At 66.2% G+C, this 27,325-nt stretch overlaps 3 protein-coding genes across 7 annotated transcripts; all 3 read left to right on the forward strand.

The window, feature by feature from the left end:
• Positions 1–1,004: 1,004 nt before the first annotated feature.
• Positions 1,005–2,459, forward strand: LOC129084100 (lymphocyte antigen 6H-like). The gene is made up of 4 exons (XM_054590118.1): positions 1,005–1,018; positions 1,123–1,206; positions 1,448–1,576; positions 1,840–2,459. The coding sequence occupies exons 2-4, from the start codon at positions 1,155–1,157 to the stop codon at positions 2,082–2,084; spliced, it is 426 nt and encodes a 141-aa protein (XP_054446093.1). The 5' UTR covers positions 1,005–1,018; positions 1,123–1,154; the 3' UTR covers positions 2,085–2,459.
• Positions 2,460–10,106: 7,647 nt separating this feature from the next.
• Positions 10,107–12,972, forward strand: LY6E (lymphocyte antigen 6 family member E). Of its 5 annotated transcripts, none has more exons than XM_054590120.1 (4): positions 10,107–10,158; positions 11,676–11,773; positions 11,962–12,081; positions 12,167–12,972. In XM_054590120.1, exons 2-4 carry the CDS (start codon positions 11,722–11,724, stop codon positions 12,388–12,390), a joined length of 396 nt encoding a protein of 131 aa, XP_054446095.1. In that variant the 5' UTR covers positions 10,107–10,158; positions 11,676–11,721; the 3' UTR covers positions 12,391–12,972. The 5 variants fall into 5 exon arrangements, with proteins under 5 accessions (XP_054446095.1, XP_054446097.1, XP_054446094.1 ...); XM_054590122.1 differs by having other exon boundaries at positions 10,111–10,158; positions 11,584–11,773; XM_054590119.1 differs by having other exon boundaries at positions 10,112–10,158; positions 11,679–11,773.
• A 7,447-nt stretch (positions 12,973–20,419) lies between these two features.
• LY6L (lymphocyte antigen 6 family member L) lies at positions 20,420–26,057 on the forward strand. The gene is made up of 5 exons (XM_054590694.1): positions 20,420–20,538; positions 23,532–23,656; positions 23,821–23,934; positions 24,996–25,007; positions 25,837–26,057. The coding sequence occupies exons 1-5, from the start codon at positions 20,420–20,422 to the stop codon at positions 26,055–26,057; spliced, it is 591 nt and encodes a 196-aa protein (XP_054446669.1).
• Positions 26,058–27,325: the final 1,268 nt, after the last annotated feature.

Here is a 27,325-nt window from a genome sequence, read left to right on the forward strand (position 1 = left end):
GGATGGCCCCCTGCCCACCGTGCTGGCTCCCAGACCCGCAGACTTGGGTCTGGAACTGGGGTTTGCCACCCCTCGTATTTCACACATACTCCTCCTGTGTGAAGTGTGACCGCTTCTTTCTGAGCGGTGAGCGTGGCTATTCCCTTCGCATGGTTCTCGCGCTGGAGCAGCCTCGGCGTTGCTCTGTCTGAGGCTGCTGCTTCTCTGGCCTCGGGGCTGAAACCCAGCCGAGGCCTGTGTGGCTCCTTCAGAGACGAATGCTTGAGGAAGGGGTTGTGCAAGGACTTGCGGTTCTGCCCTTTCCTGGGCCTCTGGGGCTCCCCACCTGGCAACCGTCTGCAACGCCCCCCCCCCGTTCCTGCTCTGCTGAGGACTGGCTAACTCCCTACCGCTACATGCACTAGATCTTTAAGACTATAAAAATTCTGATTTCAACCTAAGAAGTGTACAGAGACACACTGAATACAAAATTCCTTGTCATGCATGACTTCATAGGCAGCAGTAAAACAAGCAAACACGACGTATTTAACGTTTAAAATGTTTTCTGCCTTTGTGGATTGTTTTGGAGGCCTTTCCTGGTGCAAGCGGGGAGGACCTATGACAGGACCGGGGGGACTGGGGACAGGAGGAAGGAAGTGGGACAGGCCATTGCACAATTCTGGCGGGGGGGGGGCACCCACTTCCTCCTGCAAATCGCACAAGCACCAACCACTCCTTCCACCCCACAGCTACCCTACACACCCGCTGTCCTTCCAGCCTGGGACTCCTCTGGCTGAAACCTGGGTGAGGCCCAGCCGTTACCATAGTGTTTAATGCTCAAGGAAGTGCAGGAGCTTGTGGTCTGGCCTATTGTTAGGCATCTGGTGCCCTTGAACTTCAGAAGCACTTAAGCACACCCTGGTTCCACAGGCGTGGCCTGACAGTCCTCAGCCAGAGGCGTGGTGCAGGTCCCCATATATGTGCGCCTGCGGGGAGGTGGGCCCAGAAGCTGTGGCGATGCAGGTGGCTGAAGCCAGAGGTGAGTCCTCAGTGAGTGGCGCCAGGAGGAGGCCAGGTGAGGCGGGTCAGCCATGGAGGGCCAGGGCTGGGGAGGGCCTGAACCTGACCCTGCGACACTCCTAGGCTCTTCCCTCGCCACGTGCTGTCCCGGAACCATGAGAGGCCTCCATCCTGTCCTGCTGGTGGTCCTGCTGTGCTCCGAGCTCGGTGAGTGCCAGCGCGCTGGCCTGGACCCGTCCTGGGAGTGGGCGCGTGGGTCGGCAGCGCCCCCGTGCTCCGCGAGCACTGAGGGGTATGAGCTCCGGCCGGAGGGCGGGCCCGCAGTGCCCGCGCAGGGGCCTGCAGATGCTGCGCGGGGACCAGGCTCCAGGTCGGCTGGTGGTTCCCGTCTGCCGGGGTCTAAAGCCAGGCCTCCTGTCCCCTGAGCATCATCTGGGTCCCCACCCAGCCCCAGCCTTGAGTCTTCGGTGCCACCTCTGTTCCGGGACTCAGGAAGCCCAGAGTTGCCTGGTCATGACATGCGGACCGAGAGACACGGTCTGCTACAGGGCCAACCTAGTCACCACCTGGACGGCCGGTGAGTTCCCAGCGCCCAAAGGGTGTGTGTGGCCGGAGGGGGTCCAGGGGGGTCGTGGAAAGAGTGTGGGTGTGGCAGGCTCCAGTGTCCCCGTCCCCAAGGGCTGCTGCCTGTCCGCGCTCCCGCATCCCCTGCACAGGGCAGCCTGCAAGAGGCCCCCTGGGGCGCGGGGTCTCCCAGCAGAGGGATGAACGGCCAAGGGGGCAGGCGACCACGGGCGGCCCGGAGGGTCACCGGGGCGTTCACTTTTTTCCTGCCTGCAGGGCAGAAGATCGAGTCGACAACATCGGCTTGTGGCCCCTCGTGTGAGGAGGCTACCAAACAGATAGAGGCATTAGCTAACCAAACGCAGAGGCCTGGTTCGCCGGGCCCTAAGATGGAAGTGAAAGGTGTCTCTTGCTGTGAACGCGACCTCTGCAACGCGGCAGCCCCGGCGGAGCGCGGCCTCTGGGCCCTGGCTGGGGGGGTCCTGCTCAGCCTGGGGCCGGCCCTCCTCTCCCTGCTGTGAGCACCTCATCGAGGGCACAGCGGAGGGACCGGGCGACTGTGCGCCACACAGTCCGCATGCACGCGCCTCAGCAAGCGCGTCCGGTCACGCGCAGGCACGCAGGCACAGGCGCGCACGCCCAGGCCTGGGAGTGCCCTGCAAAGGTTGTGGGCGGTGCTCCTCCCAGTGCAAAGTCCAGGGAGGCAGGCGGGGCCCTGCCCCAGCACTGACGCCGCTGTGCCGACAAGCCTCTCGCGTGTTGCCAGCACCATCAGTTAACCTCCGACCCACGAAGCAGAGACCACCTGCCGGACAGGGGCCTCCGGGAGAGCCGCCCCGAGGGCCCCTTCGGCCAGCCTGCCACCAGTGCACAGCCCGCAGAGCGAAAATAAACTTGGCGGCACCCAACTCCTCTCTGTCTGTCACTAAGCCCGCGGGGGGCAGGCGGGTCCCCACAACCACTTCCACGGCAGTCAGTCGTGGCTTCAACCCCACCTCGGGCACCAACTCCGAGGGCCTGAGGGGCTGGGGGGCCGTGCCCGGAGGAGCCGCCTCCGCAGCCCGCAGGGGCCCTCCCCACACCTTCCAAGAAGCACTTCCTCCAAGGCCTGCGCCCTGAGCCCCAGCCCCCAGTCCTGGGAGCCCCTCCAGGGACCCTTCGGGGGAGGCAGCTGTCCAGGGCCCTGTGGGGGCGAGGCACTGGGAGACCCCTGGCCGGCAGCCTGGGCTGGTGCCCTCCCTCTGTCGTCTGTCACACTGCCTTCCCGTCTGCGCACCTGCACACGCAGCCCTGGCTCCACGCCTTGGGACGGGGTGGCCAGAGCTGCACCTTCTCCCAGGCCCCCCAGCTACATCTTCCTGGAAGAGAAGGCTCCCCCTGGCCCCGAGGACGTCCTGGGTGTGGGTGCAGGGACCCCCCCGGAGACCAGCACAGTGGGGAAACTGAGGCATGGAGCGGGAACCAGCACCCAGCCCGGAGTGCTGCCCTCACCCCTGCGCTGGCAGCTGGGGTGTGGTCTCCGGCTCCAGCTGCCGGTTCCCTCGCTGGAGCACAGGCACTGGGGGCCTCTCACCACCAGAGCTGAAAGGGAGGCTCAGTCCCCACCCCGCCCAAGGGGGCGGCTCCTCCCCAGCTGCGAAGCGGCCTACGGGCAGGGCCTGAGCAGGGGACGTGCCCCGCAAGGCGGGACCTCTGGCCTTGGGGAATCGGGAAGTTCCTCCTTCCTGTGAGTCTCCAGTCCCGAGGGACCGAAAGAGGGGCCGGGACACCACCGATGGGGACAAGGCGCCTCAGGGCGAGGTTGGGGGGCAGAGGTGCCTTGCTGGCAGAAGGGCTTGCAAACCGGAAGGCGACCCCGCAGAGCTGGCCACTCCCAGAGCCACTCAGCTGCCCCCCGCCCATTCCCTGCTGCTTTTCAAGGATTTTTAACTTTTCACCTGAAATCAGTTCACACTTTCCAAGAAGTTTCAAACATAGCACAGCTTTTATATCTGCAGCGCCCAGATGGCCACGGTCCGATACCGGGCGTGACACGGCCCACGCGGCGTGCCCCCACCCCCACAGCTCACCAGCGCCCTCGCCAGGGGCGTAGCCCGGCCCCGGAGCTGGCCGGCGTGCCCTGCCCTGCACTGTCCCTGCAGCTGGGACGTCCCGGCCCGTCCCCCTCCCACAGCCCGGCCTCCCCAGCTCCCAGACTCCAGGCTGCTCGGCCCAGGGCTCTCACCGCTCCGCGGCCGGGCCCCCAAGTATTCATCACCCCTCCTCTCGACAGCTGACTCTTGCTGGGGTCCCCTGTGTGTCTGCAGACTAGAGGCCCCCGGGCCCCCAGGAGCTGGCAGAGGGAGGCCTCAGGTGCCGCCGCCGCCGCCTCTGCCCACCCCTGAGGGGCCTGTGGGCACAGGCCTGCGCAGCGGTGGCCTCGAGAACACTGACTGGCTTCGGTCCAAGTGCGTCTTCCCGTCAGTTGGATTCGGTGTCTGTCCTGCCTGCACCTGCTGCACAGAGGTGGACAGGTGGCCCTGAGGCCTGCACCTTGCTCTCCTTTCTGTGCAATGGGGAGGCGGCTTCCCTGGTCACACCTGGCAGGGAGGCACGCGGAGCGCCAAGGGGAGCGGTGTGCGTGTGCGGGAGCGGGCACACGTGCATGGCGTGCGGTGCACCCACTCGCGTGTAGGGAGGGGACACCTCACCCGCAGAGCAGCGTGGGCTGGCTCCCTATGTGCACAACCCTGGTGGCCCTCCAGTTCCCTTTTCCCCAGAACCGCACCCTGTCCCTGTCCCTGTCCCTGGGGCATGGCCCAGTCCCACCAGAACAAGAGGACCTGGGCCAAGATGTTCCCCATTCCATGGCCATTCACAGGGAGAGGCTCCCAAGAATGAGAACCAATGACTGGAAAACAGGATCCTACCCTCCGAGTCCTGGGCCCGGGCCTCTGCCCGCCCCGCCCCCCAGGCCACCTCCCCTTTCTGAGCAGCACCCAGCGCCCGCGGGCGGAAGCCTGGGCCAGGAGAGGGCCTGGTGGCTGGCGAAGAGTCCCCTCCTCCCCACTGGGAGCCAGGCAGCAGCCACCACGTACCCCCGTCTGCTGGGGACGGGAGGGGGCTCGGCCAGGACGGGGGGGCAGACGGGAGAGAACAGAGCGCACCAAGGTCCAGGACAAGTTCAAAGGACCAGGACCCCCAGGAACTGAAGTTAGCACCTTAACCATGCCGGCGCCGGTGACCTCTGTGAGCAGTTGTCACATCAGCCAGCAAATTGCTGTGTCAAGGAATATAATTAAAAACAAAATTTCTGCCCCAGCTGGTGTGGCTCAGTGTGCTGAGCGCCAGCCTGTGAACCATAGGGTCTCTGGTTCAATCCCCAGTCAGGGCACACACCTGTGTTGCAGGCCAGGTCCCCAGTAGGGGGCGCGGGAGAGGCTACCACGCATGGATGTTTCTCTCTCTTTCTCCTTCCTTCCCCTCTGTCTAAAATTTAAAAAATAAAATATTTAATAAAACAAATCATAAAGTTCCTGCCAACACAGAAAACCTCTGCACACGTACAATGTGTTATTGAATCAGCATTAAAGCAAGTGCGTGCGCCCCAGGCGAGAGGTAGGAGGTCGCAACGGCAGCGCATGAAGGGCCTCCCGGGCAGGGATCTGGCCGCGCCTCCGGACACGAACAGTTCATCCCAAGCCTGCTAGTAGAGAAGATTGAAATCCGTCTCAAAGGGACGAAGAGAAAACTCACAATGACAGCCCTTCTGGAGGGAGGGGCGCGGTGGGCAGCCTCATTCCTTCCCTGCTCTCAGCAGCCGCTCACGCCCTCACTCACCCGCTCACGCCCTCGCTCAGTGATTCAGTCACTCTCGCTCACTCCCTCAGCAAGATTTGCCTTCCGCCCAGGACTCCGGCCTCCGCTCCCCCCTGGCCGTCTCCGGCCAGTTTCTGCCCCGTCTCCACCCAAAGGGCCTCCCCACCCCTGCCCCAGACTTGCTGGCTCCTGGCCTGAGGCACGCTGCCACTCACGGAAGGGGAAGAGGCGGGACGGGGGGGGGGTCCGAGTCTGTCTTCCGTGGCCCAGGGAAATCAGTTCATTTTCATTTGGCATTTAACGTCTTTCTGCAACTTAATGCTTTTATTCCATTAGAAGCACTTCTATTCTCTATAGAAAGTCTGAAGGTCATCCGAAGGGTTCCTGTCCTGAACTAGAGGCTTCTTTGTTGCTTCCAGAACTCTGGATGATGAAATCCATGGAGTGGCTTTTGATTGTTTTGTAAATAGAGAATAGAGTGGGAATGAAGTAACCTGGGTAGAATAGGAAAATACCAACTGGGCCCACAGTAAGAATTTACATATATTGGTCATAATTAAAAAGTACATTCCGCACAGTGCGTTTTGCTCAGAAACTCACAGAAGTGTGCTCGCAGTGGCGGGAGCCCCCGGACGGCGGAGGGGGCCTGGCCCCCCCAGCACAGAGAACCGTGGTGCGCCCCCAGGGCAGTGAGCCTGACCTTGGCCTCGGCCCGGGATCGACCAAGGCAGCGCGCCCCCCACATCCTGAGCCTCACCCACACTCCGGAGAGAGCTGGGTCTGGGGGCCAGGCTGAGGCCTGGCTCGAGGTGGCGGTCACTCAGGCGAGCTCCCCAGAGGGGCCAGACCCTCAGTCAGCAGACAGGCGAGAAGTTCAAAGAGCCACGAGGCAGGCAGCAGATGAAATGTTGTGACAACGAAGCCCCTTAACGGCTTCCCTCCTGCGTCCCTTCCCTGGCGCCCAGAAGGGGATGGCCTGCGTGAGGAGGAGGTACAGGGCGGCCCTGCCCGCCCGCCGGCCACGCACCCCGCTGCTCTCTGGCCCCGGCCCCCTTCTGCCCTCCCTCTGTGCAGGGACCGCGCCCTGCTTCGCAGCCAGAAGGCTCTTGCAAGTTCCCGGTCCCCCTTTCCCTCCCACAGGTCCCCTGCCACTGCGTCTCCGGCACCTCAGTGTCCCCTGGAGCCAGCTTCCCAGAGCACCCAGACTGACGCTGTCCCCACCCATCCGTAGTGTCCTCCGCCCTCCCTGTCCCTCCATCGTCCTTGTGGCTTGGAGAAGGCAGCTGCTGACAGCAGGGGGCGAACGGCGCCCGCCAGTGGGGCCCTGCGACAGGGCACAAAGCTGTGCGGGAGAGCACAGAGCTGGCAGGGACCCCAGCGGGTCCCCTCCCTGAGGGCAGGCCATCCTAATGGCCGGACCAGGCGTGGGCACGGCCTCGCGGACTGTCTCCTCTCCCGTCTGCCCTGCTGAGCGCTGCGTTTCCTGCACGTGCTGGAGGAAAGTTGAGGAGGAAAGCTGACGATCGAGCTCCTCTGCAAAGGCCTGGTGACACCAGCCCCACGGCTCTTCTCGGGCTGGAGCTGCTGCCCCCTGCTGGCTGAGGGTGGCGGCCACGGAGCTCAGCTGAGGCCGCGGCCTGGGCCTGGGCCTGGGCGTGCAGGAGCCTGCCCGCTGTGCCCAAGGGGGTCCTCTGCGGGCGGCAGACCCGCTGGCAGGGCTGAGGGTTTTGAGAAGCCTGTCAAGGTCAGAGGCTGGAATGAAGCCGCTGGAGGCAACCGGCATGGAAGGCGCATGCCTGGCCTCCAGCCATTCAGGCTCCCGTTGGCCACAGGTGGCAGATTTCTGTGTCCCCGGGGTGCAGTCTCAGTCCTGGCCTTTGCCAACTGCTCTTCAGCCCAGCTGGGCCGCAGGCCGGGCTGCAGCGTCCTGGGTTCAGCACTTGACTGGGCACCCAGGGCCCGCTGCCCAGAGGGACAGCAGCGGGTGTCTCCACGGACGGCTCTTCCCACTCCCGGGACACCTGATGAAGCTGGAAGCAGCTTTGCTCCTGAGGGGGAGGAACCCAGACCGGCGGGGCCGGCGTGGGGGCGCGGGGGACCGGACCGGGGCCCAGGGCAGGAGCGGCCCGGAGGCCTCGAAGGTCAAAGTAGCTACAGGGAAAGGATGAGGTTGGCCAGCCCCCGGGCCGTGGTGGAGAATCCACCGAGTGTCCCGCAGATGGAGAGTCGGCCGGCCCCCTGACTTCGCCGCCAGGGCTGGCCGGCCACGGCCTCCCAGTCTGTGGCAGGGTGCGACGCGAGCCTTGACCACCAGAGGGCGCGCGAAGGCCGCGGGACGGAGCCAGCACCAGGGACAGGGACACAGGCCCCCCCCCCGCCAGGCGGGGAGGGGTGGGTGCTCAGCGAGGCCCCCGGGGCGCTCCCACAGGGGAAAGCTGGGGGGCTGAGAAGGTGGAGAGAGGTGGGTCCTGGAAGCCCACGGCCTGGCCCAGACGCGGGGCTGCGGGGCCGGGGCCTAGGAGGAGCGCTGTGCCCCCAGGCGTCACACTCCCCCCCGCCCCCCCCCCCCGGCCCTCGGCGTGGCCGGAAGGGCGCCCCGCGCTGCGTCTCCACCCACGAGTTGCCGCTGCCGGCCTCGGGGTCTCCGGCTCTACACCGGTGAGCCGGCTCTGCCTCCCGCCATTTCCAGATCGCTCCTCAACCAGGAGAAACGTACAGGGAGATCTCCACTCTCAAACCCTTAACGTCCCTCTAGGTCAACCCCTCATCCAGGGAGGGGTCTGCGTTGTCTTCTGATGATGTTGGAGCCTGTCATGAGCGCCCCTCAGAGAGCTTTCCCGGGGGTGCAAATTACAAAGCCAGCTGTCGCCTCGCTGTGCCCCCTGGGCCTCCTCCCCGCAGCTGGCCAGTGGGCAGCTCTGGGGGGGGCCTCGGCTTGTGCAGGCAGGCGAGGGAAGGCGCTGCGGTGCCATCCTCCCAGCACCGGGCTTCTGAACACTCGGCATGTGGCCTCTTGACCCCACCACACCACCTGGCCCGCTGTATTTCTGCTGAAATGTACTCGTCCAGTTATGTATTGTGCTGGGGGAGGCCACAAGCAAGTCGCCCCCACCAAAACCAAGGGGCAGCGCCGCTCCCACCCGGACAGGGCAGGGCCCCAGAGCGCCGCGGGGGACCATCCCACCCCCTCGCAGGACACGCCCAAGCTCAGGGTGAGACCTGGGGAAGCCGCTGCAGGAGAGGGGCCCACGGCAGCCCTGCCCAGACCCTGGCCCTGCCCCAAGGGCCGAGGCCAGCTGCACATCCCTGTCCCTGAGGACAGCCGGGTCCACTCCCCAGAGCTGTGCCACCACCACAATGTCACCACACCTGGGCTGGGGACAGCTTGTGGCACACGCAGAGCCATGCCTTTGGCCTCCAAGGAAAAAGCTCCCAAAGCTCTCGCACGCTGATCTTTCCCCTGCTCCAGTCGTTCGATGTCACAGAAGACCATGCAGAGAGCTGGCCTGGACCCCGGACCTCCGAAGACCCACACACGCACGCACTCGCACGCACTCACCCTTGCTCACCCCTCATGTGGCACCTCATGCTCTCCAAGGCCCGGCCCACGGGACGGTCAGGGGCCCCTCTCCTCACCCAGCCCCAGCCTGGCACCCTGCCAGCCTGCCTCCGCCCTCCTCCTCCCCTCGCCTCCCCTCCCCTGGGGTCCTTGTCGCTGTGGCACCGCCAACACCCAGAAAGGCTGAGCGGAAGGTGAGGTGTGACACCTCCCGACAGGTGATGCGCTGGAAGGGCGAGGTGTGAGCCCGTTAGCCCCCAGGGACAGGCATGCGACCCCGACTCACAGGCCCGCGGGGGCGGGGGAGGCTCTGCGGGAAGGAGGGCGCCACCGGGGGCTCGCAGAGTGATTGACTGAGGGTGCCGGCTCAGCTGCCCCACCTTGCTGGTCCGGTCCCTGCCGGCCAGAAGCTGGAGCAGCTGCTGGGCACAGGGTGCGGGGAAGGCCCCGGCCAGGACGCACGCAGCAGGCACACTGAGGGGCAAGTCCCGGAACGGGTCCCCGGGCACCAGGGAGGCCTCTGTGCCAGCCCCCGTTTCCGCACCGAGGCTCAGGGCTGGCTGGCCTTGCGCGGGGACCCTCGCCACAGACAGGGCGCTTCCGGCGAACAGGAAGGAGGCCGGAGTCCATCCTGGGCAGCAGCCCCGCCCAGCTGGGCGCCACATAGGAGGTGGCCCTGCCACCAGGGGTTCTCAGGCTGGGGGTCACTGCTGCCCACACCACTGCCCAGAGGCCACCAACACCAGTGACCCCTCCTCCAGCCTCGAGCTGCTGGCCCGGTCATCTCCACCCTGCCCTGCCCATGTGAGGGCTAACAGCTCCGCCGGAGGTGAGCCAGGACTGAAGACCTCTCACCTGTCCCCTCACCGACCCCCGCCCCGCTCTGCCAAGAGAGTTCAGTGGCTGCCCTGCCTGCTGCCTCGGATGCATTCCCTGCGCGGCGCTCAGCCCCTAGCGCATCCAGGCCACCTGTGGGCCTTAGGGCAATTGCAGGGTGCCCCTCTCCCACACATCCGCCCAGCCGGGGACCAGGGGCCTGACTAGAGCTGCCGGGAGAAGGGTCCTCCCCCGCCCCCGCCCCCGCCCCCGCCCCACGCCCTCCAGCTCCGGAATGTACCTCCCATCCCGCGCCAGCCCCAGCTCCGCCTCCGGCCCGCCCAGCCAGCCTCCCGCGCTGCAGCCTGCCTCCTAGTCCGGCTTGGGCAGCTCAGCTCGCCGGTGGAGCTACGTCCTGCGCGGTGAGTCGCCTGGCCCTGGCGGGGGCGGGGGGGTGGTGCGCCGGGATGGAGGCCCCGGCGCCGCGGAAGACGCCTTGTAGGGCGCGGAGGGGAACGAGCGAAGGAGCCTCTTGGGGAGACGCAGAAGAGGCTGAGCAAGGCTGGGAATCCGGAAGCGGGTGGGCCCGGCCTCGCGGCTGAGCCCCAGCTCCCAGCCCTTCAGCCCTCCCTAATATTTCCAAAGATCTGGGGCGAGGGCCCGCAGAGAACGCCGCCAGGCGTCCTCCGTAGCTGGCAGCCCAGGGCTGCGCAGGCACTGGGGACCCATCACCCAACTCTGGGATCCCCGTGACCCCTCACTTGGGGACGGGAGAGGGTCAGCGTTCCTGACCTGAGAAGGGGCTGGAGTCTTGGCGGCAGCAGAGAGAACTGGCCGCCTCAGTGGGTCCATCACCCCAGGACGGGAGCTTGCCCTGGCCAGAGGTGAGGCTTCCTGTTTGGCAGAGATTATGCAAGGATGTGAGGTGCCTAGGAACCCGGGCTCCCTGTGCCGGGCCACCTGGTCCCTCCTTATCCCTGGGGACCAGGAGCGGCGTCTGCCTCTTCTGCTGGCCTAGAGTCGCTGGACTCCCAGGAGCCTGGGGGAGGAGTTGAGAGTCTGGGTCCTGGCTGACAGCGGCCCCAAGTGCACTGACCCCCCCTTCGCCTGACCCTGCTGCTGCCGATCCACTCCAGGTGGCTCGACCAGCTGGGCTGGGTGCCTGGCTGGGGGTGGTGGGGACGCTGGCTGTGACTGTGTGTGGCTGCGCATGCCACGGCTGCCATGAGGGCAGCTCAGGGCTCCTCCACACCCCAACCTCACTTTAGAGACGAGGAAGGAACAGGCATCTTTCTCCCTGGAGTGCCTGGACCCAGGGACAGGTCCCCACAGGGCTTGGCACGGTTCTCGAGGCATCCACAGCTCCGGCTGCCGTCCCCGAGGTCTCAGCCCAGGCCCAGGGTGGGCAGCAGAGGCGTGAGGCCCATTCTCAGGGTTCCCACTGAACAGCGACGAAGTCTCTTCGTTCTCTCTCTGGTGTTCTTCCTCCCGGTGCCTGGAAACACCCCTCCCCCGCCACAGCTGCCCCTGCAGGAGGCACCATGGTGGCTCCTCCTACGCCAGGCCTCCTGCTAAACAGGACCAGAACCGCAGCTAGTCACATTCAAAGTGCTCTTTCCGGCCCACTGCCAGGGGCCTCTCCCCCCGGGGTCAGGGGGCACAGGGCAGCCCCCGCGGATTCACGCACTGCCCGGAGGCGCAACTGTGCCCATCCGAGCAGGACAGCCAGAGCCCCAGGCTTGGGGCGGGTCTCGGCCAGAAGGGGTCTGCGCTGCGGGAGGGGCGGGGGACGGGGGGGGGGGGGGGAGGCGGAGCGGGGAGGCCTCATGTTCTAACTCTGCTTCTAGCAGCTGCAGCCCACCCCCCACAAGTGGGGTCACCAGGCTACTGGTGCTGGCGGGAGCCAGGGTCCCACCTCCCACACGCCGTGTCTCTAAAGCAGGCGGTTTTTCTGGCACGTGAGACGGGAACCTGTCGTCGACAAAATGAGGGTCTTCCTGCCGATGCTGCTGGTGGTCCTTCTGGGGGTTGAGCAAGGTGAGGCGCCCAGGCCGGACTCCCCTGCCCCTCCGCCCCGCCCCAGCGGTGCCCAGGGGCCCTTCCAGCCTGGCTCCCAGGGACCTGTTTTGTGCCACCGAAGAGGCCCCTCTCCCCGCTCCAAATGGTCCCTGTCCCCGACATGCTGCCCTCCGGTGTCCCTTGCAGCGTGTCCCTTCCTTCCACAGCCCACTCCCTGGTGTGCTTCTCTTGCACGGATCAGAAAAGCAACTTCTACTGCCTGAGGCCCACCGTCTGCTCAGACTCTGACAGGTACTGCGTAACCATATCTGCCGCCGCGGGCCTCGGTGAGTGCTGGCTGCCCCCCTCCCCTGACCCCAGACCCCGGCCCTGCCCGCCACCCCTCCACTCACAACCTGCTTCCTGGTGCAGGGAACATGGTGGACTTTGGCCACAGCCTGAACAAGGGCTGCTCCCCGGTCTGCCCCGCCCCCCCCAACATCAACCTTGGAGTGGCTTCCATGGGCACCTACTGCTGCCAGAGCTTCCTGTGCAACATCAGCGCGGCCGATGGCGGGTTGCGGGCCAGCGCCACCGTGCTCGGCGCCGGGCTCCTGCTCAGCCTGCTGGCGGCTCTGCTGCGCCTGGGACCCTGACCGCGTGCGGCGCGGTGCTCGCCGACTCCCACAGCTCAGGAAGGAAAGTGCAACCCCGCCCAGCCCCTGCGACCCCTGCCTGGCCCTGCCTGCTCGGCCTCCGTCCCCGCCGCCAGGCCTGTCCCCTGCACCTGCACCTGCCCCCCGAGGGCCAGCTGCCCGCCCGTCCAGGGTCAGCGGCAGGACCTTCCGCGGGGGTCTCGGGGACACACTGCGGGGGGCGCCGCAGCGCGGGGCCTCCCGCCCTGGGTCCTGTCTGCCCCCACACAGCGGCGTGCGGGATGTGCTTTGTGGCCCGGTGTCGTGGCAGGGGCAGCGAGCGTGCCATGTGGGGGCGTGTCCATGGGGTCCTGCTGGCTGTGCCTCGGGGGGCCGGGCAGAGCGGGGGCGAGCAGCCCCAGGGCCCGTCCGCGGGCATCTCCACGTCCCACGTTGCGCTCACTTCATCCGCGGCCGCCCGGTCCGGGCTGCCGGGCCCAGGAACCCGTGCCTGCCCCAAATCCAGCTGTGGCCCCCACCCGCCCCCCACCCTTTGCCCCCACACCGGGGCCCCCTTCTGCTTTGGTGCCTCAATAAACAGATGTCCCCACCCCGTCCTGCTTTGCTGTGGCTGCCTGGGAGCCCCCACCCCAGTGTGTCCCGTGGCGGGGGGCCTGCGGATTCCCCTGTGGTCCTGCTCTTCCCTGAGGCCCACTTGGGGATAGTCGGGGAGGGGACCCCCAACCCACAGCTAGCAGCCCGTGAGGCCTAGAAGGGAACCTCGCCCTATGTCTCCCACTCCCTCCTTCCCCAGGCTGAGCGGGGCGATGTGGACAGGTCAGGTCAGAGGGCCAGGAGGTCGGCCTGCTTCTGGGAGGAAGGCAGGACCCTGGAGGGAGGGGTGCGGTTGGACAGAAGAGAGCGTGAGGGGGCCTGGGACTTGGAGCCAGGCTGCCAGGGCCCGTCAGGCCAAGGAGGGAAGACCTGGCCGGGCGGGCAGGAGCGTGGTGAGAGCTGAGCGAGGACTTCCCCAGGGCCCGTGGGGGGTGCTCCCCTGGAGGAGGCCTTAGACCCTGGCTGGACCCCAGCCACCCCTGCGGTGTGCCCGTGACCCCTTGGCCAGGCTGCGTGGTCCTCAGGGGCCGGGGAGTCGAGGCCCCAGGACAGTGTCCTGTGGGGCGGGCTGCCGGTGACGTGCACTCACGGCCGCAGGGCAAGACGAGGGTGCTCTGCGGGGTTTAGTCCTTCGTCCCTCAGGACGCCCCCGGTGGTGGCGCCAGTCCAGGTCCACTTGGCACCCAGCCCAGGTCGTCGCAGGTTGACCGGACAATGTGCCTGTGTCCAGGGAGGAACCCTGTCGAGGGGGTGGGACAGCGGTCAGCATGGAAGCTCAGGGTTCCAGCCCGTCGCCCGGGGTCCCTGAGGTCAGCGGCCAGTGAGGAGCTTTGCACAGAGCAGTCACTGTGAAACCAAAATGCAGTGTCCTCGTCACCATGGCCACCAAAGGGGGCCAGCCCGCGCGGATGAAGCGGGTGGGGGGAGGAACGGCCCCGAGACAGGCCGCCAGGAGCGGGGTTTGGCCCCGGGGCGTCAGGGGGAGCTACCCAGCGGGAAGAGGGAGGGAAGGGACGCGTGCTCTGCAACATCGGGGCGGCCTGGAGGTGCCGCGGGCAGTTAGCGTGTGACTTGCCGGAGGGGGTCACACCTGCGTCCGAAAGGGAAGCCCTCGGGGGCAGGCATCCAGGGTGTCCCCCAGGGACACAGGCTCTGTTATCGCAGGAGACGACCGTCCGAGTTCCGAGTTCCGAGTCTTTGCATCAAAACATCGTTCCCTCAAACCACAAGCGACTTTGCAGAAGGGGCTGAGGCCAGGCCAGGGAATCCCAGGGCTGTCCTGGGCGAGAGGAGGCTGCACGGCTGGACAGGAGCATCTGGGCCAGGAATTTGGAGTGAACTCTGGGGACCCGGGCGTCCTGGGATGGGCCACAGCGGTAGCATACCTGTGTGACCCTCCGTGCGTGCTAATTTCAACATAAGCTCCACTCTGACCAGCAGCTGCTTTCCCAGCGATGCTAACCTGTTGCCCCTCTTCCTACAACTGCACTGAGTCGTCCCCAGCTTGCCAAGTGGAAATGAGTGTGGAGGGGTGCAGCCCCTTGCTCTGCTGGCTCTGTGACCCTGAGGCCCAGTGTCCTCTCTGTTCTGGGGGGAGGACAAAATCCCGCGGCTGCTCCAGGTTCCTTGGGAGGCTAGACAGGAGGCTGGGCCAGGTGGGAAGGGGCAGAGGAGGTGGGAGGACCCAGGGCTCTAAGTTTCGGTTTCCGGCAGCCTGTGGGAGGAGCGGTAGGGAGGGGAGGGGCGTGGGGACCCTGGAGGCGGAGGGCAGGCGAGAGGAGGGGAAAGCCCGTCAGCACTGGCCCGCAGTCCACGCCCTGGCATCTGCCCAGGCAGCCCGGCACAGGCGCTGTGCTGTCCTGCTGGGCACGCTGGGCAGAGGTCTGGCCTCCCCGGTCTCCATGCCCGGGTTCCCGGGGGACGCCCCCCCACCCCGCTTCCCCGCCTCCACCCACGGTGGGGATCTCTGGGAGTGGACGGGCATGTCCAATGGGATGGGGAGCTCAGAGCAGACCCAGCAGACCCTGCCCCACCCAGGCGGCCACCGGGCCTGCCTCCAGCAGTAGGAGCCTCCTGCCGCCGGGCCCAGCCTCCCGCTGCTCCCGCGGAGCCCACACGGGAGGGACAGCCCCGCAGGGCCCTGCACCCCCCCCAGACTGTAGTATCTGCCTGCCCCCCGCCTTGCTCCGCGCTGGAGGGGGCCATGCTCTGAGACCCTGCTGCAGGGGCTCCGGGCCGGAGTGGGGGGCGGGCCCTCCAAGCTGCACCCCAGGAGCCTTGGCGGGGAGCGTGTGAAGACTTTGGGGAGGAAGTTTCGGCAGCTGGGCAGGAACTGCAAAGTACCCACAGTTCCAGGCCAGGGGGAGGGGGAGCGGGGGCAGGAGGCAGAGCCAGCCAGGTGGCCGATGCCCTCACCCCTCTGTGGCTGCGACAGGGCAGAGTGGGGAGGGGAGGCTCCCTGCGGGCCCTTTAAACAGGGGCCATTCCGCTCTCCCGTCTCTGGGTCTGGCTGCCCTGCATCCGTGCCGGGGGCTCCGGAACCTCCTGCAGCACTAGACAGAATGAGCCCCCCGCCCCCGTCTGACAGGGCACCTTCCTCAGAGCCTCGAGGACCCCTCGGACCCTCTCGCCCGCACCCCGCACCGCTCCCTCCCCCGTCTTCCCTCAGTCTTTCCGCTGCCTGTCCCGTGTCACAGGTGGGCACAGGTAATCAGGTTCTTGGTGATCGCAGGCAAAAATCTGAACCAGACACCCGAGTTTATAGCAGAAAGCGAGAGGAAGCAGAATCATTAGGGCGCAGAGAACGTGGGGGCAGGCCAGCCCCCACCGGAGCGGAGCAGAGCAGAGCCTAACAGGCCGACCTCAGGGCTGCAGGGCTTTCACTCCTCTAGGGCGGGTCCCTCCTGGCTGGCTGTGGCGTTTTTATGGCGCATGCACAGGTAGTTATATTACTTTAAAGTTGCTGTGCATGCGGTCTCCCATGACTTCCCGGACTGGCCACCGGGAAGGGGGTCCCACAGGCTAATTGATTATAATGCTGTTACAACGAAGCGGGGGTCAGGTCGCATCTCCTGCGCAGGTGCGTTCCTGAATCGCCAGGGTTCCGTGCTTTTCCAGATGCAGGAGCTGCCAGTCTTTATCTGAGCCCTGGGGCACCTCTGGAGTTTCCTCCTTCCTGGCTGTAGCCCGCCGCACCCAGCCTTAGGACCCCTCCTCCAAGGAGCTCGGGATCCAGCGGGGACACCAAGGCAGCCCGCGAAGAACAGCCCCCAGGCCTAGCTTCTACCAGGTGGGGGCGCTCCGGGCAGAGCCCCCACAGCCTGCATGGGAGGGGGCCTCGTTGACTGCTTAGTGGTCCGACAAAACCCGGGGTCCCACATGGGCCGTCTCAGTGACCGTGGGAGGGACGTGGTGGAGCACGGGCCAGGGCACGAGGCTTGGACATGACAACACTCCAGGCCAGAACTGGGGGGCAAGAGAAGAGGGCTCAGAGGCCGGAAGGGTGGGTTCCTGTCGCTCTTGCCTGCGCAGGGACTGGGGGGTGGGTCTGGCCCTCTCCTCACAGGAAGGCCTTGGAGGGGCTCAGCGCCTGACCTGGACGGATGTCGGGGTCAGACACCCCCGAGAGACCCTCCGCCCTTCCCTGGAGGGCCGGGCAGGGGGCTGGAGTCCGCACTCCCTCTCTGCCAATATACAGCCTGTTGACCTAAAATAATAGAACAGCAAGTTCTTTTACCAGCCAAATGGGCTCACTCAGGAGCCGCAGAGGAATTGCGATTCGGGGCATGCACGCCCTGGCGAGCCCGCAGGCAAGTCGGGAGCCCAGAGGACGGGAGCATCGCTTTCCAGGGAAAAAGGGGCGCTTGGAGGGGCTGTTATAAACGAAGTGTCTGACAGGGGACCCGGGAGCCCCAAGTGCGGCGGCTGCGTCCCCAGGGCGAGTGCGTCAGGGGCTTTGGCCGGAAGGAAACGTCGGTGAGCATTTAGTCACGGGCCTCAGGGTTTGCGACCGGAACACAGCTCCGCGGCACCCTCGGTGTTCCCAGGGAGAACAGACAGCTCGGAGTTCTTGCAGGAAAGGCAGGTTTCTGAGAAAAGTCAGTCCTGCCTTCTTAGCTTCCAGGCCGGCCTGAGATGGTGGCCTCCCAGAGGCGGGGCGGCCTCAGCGGCCTGGATGGGGGCCGTTCTCTCCTAAGTCCTCCAGGAGGCAGCCGGAGGGTTACCTCCAAGACGGGTGGATGGATGGATGGATGGATAGAGATTTGTCAGCGTAACTGGAGACGTCCAAAGTTTAAGTTCCCAGGCAGTTAAAGCAAGAGCAGCCTTGTTTACATGTGCCTCCACCTACTTGATTTCAGCACCTGATCAGCTTGAGGAGAGTAGCTCCATTCATTCACTCTGCCCTCACTGCCTACAGGCTGAGTCAAGGCGGTTTCTCATTGGCTGGGTCTGTTGCCCGTCAAGGAGAAGCTCTCCCTCCTGCTGCTGCAGTGGGCGCTCCCTGTTGGAGCCCACTTCCTGCCGGGGGGGGGGGCGGGGGGGTCTGCAGGCGCCCTCCAGAGCTCCGCCTTCCCGCTTCCTGACTCCGCTAGGTAGGGTTTCCTGTGCTCCGGCTCACAAGCCCTGCCCCTAGGGCTGCAAAAACTGGAGAGGAGGGACTTCCCACACTTGTGGGGGGCGCCAGGCAGGACCCTGTCCCAGAGCCTCCCGCCTGTGCCTCTGTGCAGCTAAGCATCACCCACTCCCCGCGCCGCCCTCCATGCAGATCCCCCGACTCCCTGCCCTGGCACCTTGCCAGCTGGGGCGGTGAGTCCAGAACGGGGTTCCCAGGGGTCCGTGTGTCCTCTGGCCCCAGCCCCAGGGCCTGGTGAGGACCGCGGTCCCTGTGGGGCCATGGAAGGGGCCGCCCAACAGGAGGGGGGACCGAGGCTACGGGAAGGCGGGGCGGGGGGACCAGGCCACGTGAGGAGGGTGAGCACCCGCCCTGCCCGCACCCCGTCCTCTGAGGGCCCCTGGGCCCCTGAGCAGGGAAGGCAAAGGGCCCTGTGGAGGGACGAAAGCAACTGTCCCGCTGCCCTTCTAGATTCTGGGCTGAGACGCGCCCCCCCCCCACCCGCCTCCCACCACCTCGCCCCGTGACAGAACAACGCGAGAGAAACCAAGGGAAGTTAATAGCGTGGGTACCGCCTGTGTACATGGGAGAGACCCAGGAACAGGGAGCGACGCCTCAGCGGCCCACGCCGCCCCCTTCAGCGCCATCTCCAGCTCAGCACCAAAGATGTGTGCATGGGGTGGGGGGGTCAGTTACGGGATGTTTTCTAGAGCAACGCTGTAAAGAGGGGGCCCCTGGGCCCCTGGAGATTTATCTGTAAATGTGCATGTTTCTTACCAGAGGGAAAACGCCCCTCGGGACTTCTTTGGTGTCTGCGGTTTATTAAAAATAGCCAGGCCAGCCCTGGCTGCTGTGGCTCGGCGGATTGCGTCCGGCCTCCGAACCAAAGGGTCGCCAGTTCGATTCCCGGTCAGGGTACAGGCCTGGGTTGCGGGCCAGGACCCCAGTGGGGAGGGCACATGAGAAGCAACCGCGCATGCATGTTTCCTTTCTCCCTCTCTCCCTCTCTTCCCCTCTTTAAAAATAAGTAAATAAAATCTTTTTAAAAAATAACCCGGCTAAAATAAGAGGCATATTTTGGGGTGAAATTCTGTTCCCCTTCACCCCTAGGAAGCCCTGGATGTGTGAGCTCCCCTCGCTTCTCCCCCCGCCAGCGGGCGGCCATGCTGACTGGCTCCTGCCGCCCCAGGGACCCTCCAGCCCGACGTGTCCCTCAGTCCAGTCCCCACGCCCCTCTCCTTTGTTTTCTTACAAGAAACCTGCTGTTTCTGGGACACCATCCATGTGTCTGAAGACCTTGGACTGCGACCAAAAAGCTGACACCTCCCCTTGGATCTGCCTGGGCCACCAGGATGAGGCTGCCACCTCTCCGTGTCCAACAGAGCAAAGGGGTCCCCTAGGGAAGAGGGCAGGGCTCCAGGGGGGCCGCTGTTCCGAGTGGGGTGGGGGTAGGGGGAGGAAGCCGTGTCTGTGGAGGACAGTTTTCGCACTGATTCATTGGGGAGGAGGGGCGTGTGGGCTCTGGGAGGCTCTGGTTTCCATTTCCTGGAACTCGGGGCAGGAGAGAAAACAGGCCCCTGGGCCAGAGAGCGCCCCACCCGTGAGCACAGGCTAGGACAAGAGCACAGGCCGGGGCGAGGCAGAAGCGGGAGGGGGGGGACACTTTCTCCAGGAAGCCCTGCCCACCTTCTGCCCTGCCCACTCCTCTCTCCGTTCTCACCCTGCCTGTGAGCCCCGGACATGCCCACACCCACACCCTGCTCCCTGGGGAGACGGCGGGAGGCTGGCCCAGGAGCGACCGCGGGCCTGCTCCGAGGTGCTGACAGAGCGAGTGAGGGCTGTCTGGGACCAGGGGACAGAACCCATGAGCCGTGCCCCCGGGGACCCCCTGGGAGAAAAGGGTCTGACCCCTGGAGGGGCTCTGCCCCACGAGGTGGGGCTGTCGTGAGTCAGGAGAGTGAGGGGTCAGGAAAACTAGGCAAACGGAAGAGGCCCGAGGCAGATCGCTGACCCGGCGGCCGGGCGACTGACAGCCGGTACAGAGCGGGTCGCCAGGGCGCAAGGTCCGGAGTGCCTGCCGGGGGCAACACCGGGGGCACAGAGACCTCGGCCCGGGCAGCCGCTCCCGCCCGGCTTCCACCCTGGAGAGGGCGCCCGGCCCTCAGCGGTGTTTCGGATCCAGGCTCAGGAAAGCAGCGAACCCAGGTGGGCGAGGCCAGGACCGGCTGCAGTGACTGAAGATCCCCTTGCCTTGTCACTGACCAGTCGGGGGAGACCAGGACCCTGAAAGGACACACCTGGGGGACTGAAACCCTCCCCAGACCTCCCCTAAGGTTCCCGCCTGCAAGACAAAGGGCTCCTGCTCTCCCGGGCGGGGCGGGGGCGGGGCAGCCGCCTGAGCCTTTCCCTGCTTCTGCCCCCGCTTCTGTCCTCACAGGCACGGGTCTCCTAAACCCTAAGGCTGCCCCGGGCTAACCCCCTGAACCCCTGCCCAAGGCCCCCCCCCCGACTTCTGGGGGAGCTAAGGCGGCAGGCACAGCCTGCGCCTCCCTGCTGCTTCCTCAATGCCAGGCCCTCCGTGTTGGGTCATCACCAGCTTTAGTAAACGTACCCTCAGAGTCACGAGGACTCGTGTCCGAAATCTTCCCTACAAGAAGTCAAGAGCCGCGCCCCACCCCGTTACCGCTGGCCCGAGGCGGGCCCGAGGCAGCCCCGCACAGTGACCCTGCCGGCCGGGGACTTGGCGTGCGAAGCTGCGCGGGCCCCCGAAGACCCTGCGCCAGGGTGACGTGCCTGTCCGCGAGCTCGCTGGGTGGCGTCCGGATGCCGCAGCGTGAAGATGTGTCCCCAGAGCGCATGGACTATTATCGTCAGCCAGTGTCACCCCGATACAGTGATAAAAAGAAGAGCGTGGGAGAGGAAATGACTCTTGACGTGCCAGCGTGAGGCCAGAGAACGCGCAGAAAGAACCCTGAAGCTACATTGCTGCAGCTGACCGGCGTCTGCGTCCTGGTTACCGAGAAACGCCTTTCGGGGCTTGGGTAGGGTGAGTACAAACCAAGGCAGGGAGGAGGGCAGCCCCGAAATTCCACGTGTCGTCCCCACTCCTGGGGAGAGAGACGCTTTGAAGCTGTGCTCTCACCCCAAGGCCGGGACGGCCGAAAAGGGCTCACCGTGCCCAAAGGAGCGGGCCCGTTGACACCTTTGGGTAGTCACGCCCCCCCCCCCAAAGCTGGCACCTTTACCTGGTAATCAATATGTAACCCCCTCACCCCTCATCCCACCCGCGATGTAAGCCCTCAGGACAGAGGGCTGGGCGCGCTCTCCACCCCCGCCGCTGACCCCCTCAGACCGGCTTTGCCTGGAACCTCTGCCTTCCCCCGGCCCCACCGCCACGGGGCCCTTCTCTTCCGTGGGAGCAGGTGGGGAGTAAACCCTGCCCGCTGGCAGCGGGCAGACCCGCTGATCTGTAATTCTTCAACCAATAGCAGAGGCAGGGATTGAATCTTCACTACGGGCGCTTTATCAGGTGGCCGGGGACCTGAGAAGAGGGCGGGTCTGTCCCCTAGCAGACCGTGCTACGGTTCCTTGCAAGCCAGCCTTTTTTTTTTATAAGGGTGCAACAGTGTAAGTAAGGGATTTGGAATTCAGGGAGAAAAAAAGAGTAGGGGAGCAACTTGGAACGCGGGAAAGAGGTTCATCAGAAAACGGCCGCAGCCCGGCAGCCGCCCCGCACCCCTTCTCCCTCTGAGCGGGGTTTCTTTACCTGTGGCCTGTGTCCTGGGCAGCGGGACGTCTGTTCCTGGAACACAAGGGCCCAGATGCCACCGTGGTCCCTTGCGGTCTCTTCTGAAGCACAAGGGTCAATTGCTTGTGGCCTCCTGGAGTGGGGGGGTCAGGGGAGGTGCCTTCAGTTCCTGAAACAAGAGCTTTTCGCAGGCTTTCGCTGCGGGGCTTACTAACCGTTACCTTAAACTAAAACTTCCCAACTCCTGCGACCCCCATCAGACCCCGTCTCCCCCAGCAGCAAGAGGAAACTTGGAGGGTCTGGGAAGGGGACCGGGCTGGAGACAGGAGTCACGTGTCTGGGGAAGTGCTTCAGGGGCTCGGGAAGGGAGGCCTGGGGCCGCTGCCAGCAGCGCGGAGAGAAGACAAGGAGGGAGCTGGGGCAGTGGCTTATCTGGGGGAAAGGAGGCCAGGCCACAGCTCCGTCTTCCTTTAAAATGTATTTTTGTTGCAAAAAATAAATACAAATAAATTTTAAAATGAAAGAAAGGAAAGCTGTGTGGCCACCTGACACCCAACGGAGGGCACCTGGGCTTGGGGAGCCGCCCCTGAGGGGACAGCCCTGGGGACAGGCCCGGGAAGGGGCCAGAGAGAGGGCAGCGTGTCCAGCCCCCCGGGTTCCGGGGCCCTCAGAGCTGCTGCGTCCCCAGGGGACAGCACGGAGCGGAGGGGCCGCAGCAGACCACTGCCCGCCCTCAGGGGAGAGACGGTGCAGCGGCTGTGTCAACAGCTTTGTGCTGAGCGTGGCAGCGACAGATTCTTTGCCAGACCGAACTCCAGTCGGGCTCCGGAACCTTCCATGCCCATCTATGCCCGTCCTCGTAAAATGCAGTTTTAGCAAAAACGCCACCGCCCTGGCTGCCTGAGGGGCTCCTCGCCCCCTCCCTGCGCCCACCCCCACCCGGCCCGGCCCTGAGAGGCCTGACACCTGACCTGCCTCCGCGGGGGTCGGGGAGGTCCATCTAGCTACCCCCCCATGCCTCCTCTTTGTGACTTCTCTTGCTGACCCCTCTGCCCCTTGGCTCAGTCCCCACTTGCCAAACTGCCTCGCAGGGCTCCCTGCGGCACCCAGGACCGCAGAAACTCTCTTTGCACGGACAAGTGTCATTGACTCTTTAACACGGGGGTGGGGGGGGGACAGGCTCCTGAGGAGCAAGAATAAAGGGCAAGACAAAGGGAAGAACTGGGAAGGACTGGAAGGGGAGCTGTGTGCCTGGGAAGCCTCAGCCCCTCTGCAGGGCCCCGGGACCTGCCAGGGTCCTGGAGGCGGCCCAGCCCCTGCCCTGCGGGCCACACCAGCTGGGGCAGCAGCAGGGCCTTGGGCAGAGCCTTGGAGAACCTGCTGGTCGGCGCTGGGGAGGCTCAGAGCCCCCCTCCGGCTCTGGGGCCCCCCACGCCCCTCCCAGGCCCCATGGGGAGCATTCACAGAAGGGCAAGATTGAAGATTTCCTCCCCCCACTTCCCCATCTCCTTCCTGTCCTCCTCACCCTGCCCCCACGCCTCGGGGCGCCCCGGAGCGTGTCCTTTCCTGGGTTCCTGCTCCAGGTCAGGCTCTTGGCGTTTCTGCCACTGGGCTGTCCTTAGTGTCACCTCTGATTGTGCAGATGTCCCCTGTTCTCTGGCTCCAATGACCCCGCTGCCCCCCCCACCCCGCCCCCGGGGCCCTTCGCCTTTCTCCAGCACCAGACAGCTCCCCGCCACACCTGAGGAAGGTGTCTCAGCCATCCAGCGGCCGGTGTCCCCGTGGTGAGAACCAGGCCCTGCCCACGCGGGTCTGCTCCTGGAAGAGCGGGAAGCACCCAGCCGGCCCGGGGCAGAGGCTGGCCTAGGGGCAGCCGGGGGAGACTCAGTCGGTTCCTGCCCACCTGCTGCTGTGGCAGGGGGCCGGGGGCGGGGGTGGGGGTGGGGGGCGCGGCGGAGGCTGCCAGCCCGGGCCCCAGCAGGCGCTCCCCGGGGCGGGCGCTGCGGAGCAGAGGCGGACAGGCCCCTGCCCTGGCCCTCCCAGAGCCAGCTCTCCTCACGGGCCACTCCTTGGGGAGCTCTGGGGGAAGGCGCCACCAGAGGCCTCGGTCGGTCGGGGGCTGGGAGGCGGGACCGCGGGGGGCCAGGTGCTCAGGATGAAGCTTCCGTGTCTGTTCTGCCCCTCCAGCCCACACACCATGGAGGGGCCGGTCCTGGTGCTGTGGGCTCTGCTGGGAGCCTGGGGCGCGGGCCTGCTCCAGCGTGGCCCCCGGGCTGCGCCACCGGGGTTTGCGGGCAGCACCGCACAGCCAGGTAAGGGGCGGGCGGGCGCGGCGGGCGAGGTGGTCCTGAGGCCGCGGGGGCCGCGGGGGCTCCCAGCCTGGCTCCCCAAAGCGTCTCGGGGCTCTCGCGCCGCTACGCACGGTGCACTAGGGGGGGCGCAGGCCTGCTCCAGCGCAGCCGGGGCTGCCCCGCAGGTAGAACCCTGACCTGCTTCCGGTGCTTCAAAGTCACCAGGAAGGAGCTGTGCACGCCCACCACGTGCTCCTCTACGGACCGCGTCTGCGTCTCTCACGAGGTGACCTTTTTCCGTGAGTCCCTAGGAGCGTTGGCTGGGGCGGCGTGCACGGGCTCCCCCCGGACCTGCGCAGGACCCCTGGGCGCTCTGCAGGGCTGGGGGCAGGGGGGCGGGGGCGCCCGGAGACCTTTTGTTCGCCAGCCGCTCACGCGTATCCCTCCGACGCGGACGGCGGATCTTGGCCAGGGAAGGATGGCCGGCTACTGAATGGCGCTCCACAAGGAGCTGTTAGCTGGGCAGAAACTGCTGTCGCCGAGTGTACGGGAGAGCAGGGCGGGCGAGAGGCGGCCCAGGACGCTATGCCTGGGGCCTGCCACCTGCCGGCTCCACCTGCCGTGCCCCGGGTCACCTGCCCGCAGGGCTGACTGTGCGCTCACCTGGTAGGGCTCCACGTCCAAAACAAGCCTTACAGCAGACTGTAAGCTCAGACCTGAACGCGTCCCCAGCCCACAGAAATGTCACCAGCAAGCCACCGGAAGTACACAAATGGCCAGAGACAGCAGGAGGGGGACAGACCATCTGCTCTCCCAGAGTCTGCGGCCGGGTGTGCTGGTTCTGCTGGCGAGGTGCGCCGGCCATGGGGACATGCCAGTTACAGCAGAGCCACCGCCTCTGTGGCTTCGAGTCCTGAGGGCCTGGCAGGGACGGGGTCCTTTAATCAGCTCTGCACCATGCACCTGGGGCCTCCCACGCCTGCCTTCCCCGCACTCAGTCGTAACGCAAGAGAGTGCATGTTGCTCCATTATGGGGCTTCCTAGGGGTAAAGCCATACGTGGAGGCCCCAGTGACAAATGCGGGCACAGCCGAGGTTGCGGCTTCGCTGTGTAGGTGCCCTCTGCCTTGGCGTCACCAGCAGACAGGGCGGTCCCACCCCAACCGACAGCATCACGCCCACGCTCCGGGCACCGGGTGTCCTTCCACCCTCGCCTTCCTGGTAAAATCCAAGGCGGGCTTCTCCTCGCTGAGGCCCAGCCCCTCCTTGGGCCCCATCCCGCACGTCCTGGTCACCCCGACCTGCAGGGACTGCCTGTCCCTCGTCCTTACAGAGAGAAGGGATTTGCAGGTGGCTGGCAGGGGCAGAAGCGCGTTGGCTGAGGGTCCGCACCGCACCCACCCCCCCGCCGCCCCCGCCGTTTTGCTTTCTTTATCCCCAGCCACAGCTTCTCAGCCGGAACCGGTGGCTGGGGGCCACGGTGGGCGCCACCTGGGAGCGGGAGTCAGGAGGGCTCTGATCCGCAGGCCCCTGCGCACCCCCACCTTTGCCTGGAGACCTCCACGCTGAGCCCCGGGGCTGGCGGCGGGGGCCGTGGCGGCTCACGGTTGGTCCCTGGGGGCCTCCGGGTCTCTCCTGAGAAGAGATGGTAAAATGCAGCTATCACGTAATACAACCTACAGTGTGATTCAGCAGAACACACGCAACCCAGCGTGAGGCTGTACCCTGGAGCAACGTGGGTCCCGCCCCAGGCCGGCTTTCCTCCTGCAGCCGGGGCTGTTGGGGGCTTGGCTCCCCGCATCGGTTCCCTGCCGCTGAGGAGCAACCAGGAGAGCGGAGCCAGGGCTGAGCGCACAGCAGGGCCTCTGCGGTCCTCGTCCCTCTGTCCGCCCCGCTCGGCTGCTCCCTCAAAGGCCCCGGGCTCCCGGGCCATGTGTGGCTTCAGGGCAGGGCGGTCCTTAGGGCCAGCAGCCCTGGGCCCCGCCTTTGCTGGGACTCGATGGCCGCCCTGGGCAGCCACGCTCCTGGGCTCTGCGGGGTGCGGGCGGTGACTGGGTCAGGAGGGGCTGTCCGTTAGCGCTTGTGGGGCTGGCCATCCTCTGATTCTGAGGGTGCTGGCCGTGGGGACGGCACCCCACGGCGGCCCGAGCCCTCCTTCCTGGACGCCAGGGACCACCTGCCTCCTCTCTTCTGCAGAATCAGGGACGAAAGTTTTGCTCAGCAAGCGCTGCGCCCCCCAGTGCCCCAACACCAACATGGTGTATGAGTGGCCGTCGGGCACCGAGATGCGCAACAGGATCACCCGGCAGTGCTGCAACCAGAGTCTCTGCAACGCGGCGGCCCCCGCCCTGGGGCGGCCGTGGGCCCTGCCGGGGGTCCTGCTGCTCCCGCTGGGCCTCGGCCTCCTCGGGGCCCTGCCGTGAATGCCACCTCATCTGCCCGCTCAGCCTCGGTCCTGCCTCCCTCTCTGCCACGCTGGGTGGGACCTCTGCCTCCGCAAGCCAGGAGGCGGTGCCGCCGCCTCCCCCCTGGACCGGGCCGCCCCTGCCTGCCCCAGCAGGGGCTCGGCCTGGAGGCGCAGCCCCAGTTCCTTGGCGGAGAGCGGGCCTGCCAGAGTTTGCGGCAGCGGCACCCTGTGCGAGGCTTCGTGCCCAGAGCAGGGGGCCCAGGACCAGGCACGGGGCAGGGGGAGCCCGGGCGAGGCCCACGGCCGCTCTAGCCCTGGCTCCAGCTCCAACTTGCCCGGCCTCCTGTGCCAGCCTCTCCCTGGTCCCGGCCGACTCTGCCCGAGGGGCTCAGGCAGGGTCGGGCTGCGGGCGGCGCCTGTGCCCTGGGACAACGACCTTCACTCCTTCCAGAGACAATAAACATATGGTTCAACTGCACCCCTTCCAGCTCCTTCCACCATTGCCACCCGCCACACCCAGGCCACGTCCCTCCGCCCCAGCCCTCAGCAGACCTCTGTGGTCACGTGCTGTCCCTCCCTGGATCTTGGTCACATCCAGACAAAACCACCCAGCTGGGCTGCGGGTAGCACGGGGCCAGCCCCTGGGTCCCAGGCCCGGCCTGGCGTAGGCAGCACCCACGGGGTCAGGTCCGGGTCCTCGGAAGGGCCGGCTGGCCTCTGTGGGGGAGGGGCCCGCGGGGCCCGGGGCACAGGGCAGGGTGGGCGGGCCCGTCTGGGCAGCGGGATGTGGAGACGCTGGCAGGGGACGCTGGGGCCCACGGGACCGTGTTCAGTGAGCGGCTGGGTTGGAGACAGTGGGGGCTGATGACGGTCCCCTGCCTGGCCCGAGGGAGGGCCGCCCAGGTCAGCAACACAGCTGAGGACCGGGCTGGGACCGCTGAAGCCGGGGGCCAGCTCAGGGCTGTCAGGCTGAGCTGGGTCACCCACGGGACACCCTGGAGGACGAGGAGAGAGAGGACAGTGAGAGCAGGGCCCTTGGCGCAGGGGGCAAGCAGGAGGGGACCCTGTGGGGGTTGTTTGAATGGGCTCTGGAGGTACAGTGACCCGACCTGCCGAGGTGTCTTGAGATCAAGACCCTTCGCAGGCAACTCTGTAGATTCTAACAGGATTTATTGTCAGGTGGTTACTTCCAGGGATGGAGTCGGAGCGGGGGTGGCCCCCACACCCTGCACAGGCCACCTCTGCTGCACGGCAGATGTCCCATGTCCGTGGCCGACAGGGCAG

The sequence above is a fragment of the Pteronotus mesoamericanus genome, unplaced genomic scaffold (genome assembly GCF_021234165.1).
Source record: "Pteronotus mesoamericanus isolate MK-2021 breed Mesoamerican mustached bat unplaced genomic scaffold, CSHL_Meso_final scaffold_174, whole genome shotgun sequence".
In the NCBI taxonomy this organism is placed as follows: domain Eukaryota; kingdom Metazoa; phylum Chordata; class Mammalia; order Chiroptera; family Mormoopidae; genus Pteronotus; species Pteronotus mesoamericanus.

Bases quoted from the DNA above. Each gene is read 5' to 3' on its own strand.
- LY6L (XM_054590694.1), top strand. From the start codon at position 20,420: ATGCCGCAGCGTGAAGATGTGTCCCCAGAGCGCATGGACTATTATCGT. The intron at 20,539-23,531 runs GTGAGGCCAGAG...CTGCCCCTCCAG, and splicing joins ATGACTCTTGACGTGCCAGC to CCCACACACCATGGAGGGGC. The intron at 23,657-23,820 runs GTAAGGGGCGGG...GCTGCCCCGCAG, and splicing joins GGGCAGCACCGCACAGCCAG to GTAGAACCCTGACCTGCTTC.
- LY6E (XM_054590120.1), top strand. From the start codon at position 11,722: ATGAGGGTCTTCCTGCCGATGCTGCTGGTGGTCCTTCTGGGGGTTGAG. The intron at 11,774-11,961 runs GTGAGGCGCCCA...TTCCTTCCACAG, and splicing joins CCTTCTGGGGGTTGAGCAAG to CCCACTCCCTGGTGTGCTTC. The intron at 12,082-12,166 runs GTGAGTGCTGGC...TTCCTGGTGCAG, and splicing joins ATCTGCCGCCGCGGGCCTCG to GGAACATGGTGGACTTTGGC.
- LOC129084100 (XM_054590118.1), top strand. From the start codon at position 1,155: ATGAGAGGCCTCCATCCTGTCCTGCTGGTGGTCCTGCTGTGCTCCGAG. The intron at 1,207-1,447 runs GTGAGTGCCAGC...GTCCCCACCCAG, and splicing joins CCTGCTGTGCTCCGAGCTCG to CCCCAGCCTTGAGTCTTCGG. The intron at 1,577-1,839 runs GTGAGTTCCCAG...TCCTGCCTGCAG, and splicing joins AGTCACCACCTGGACGGCCG to GGCAGAAGATCGAGTCGACA.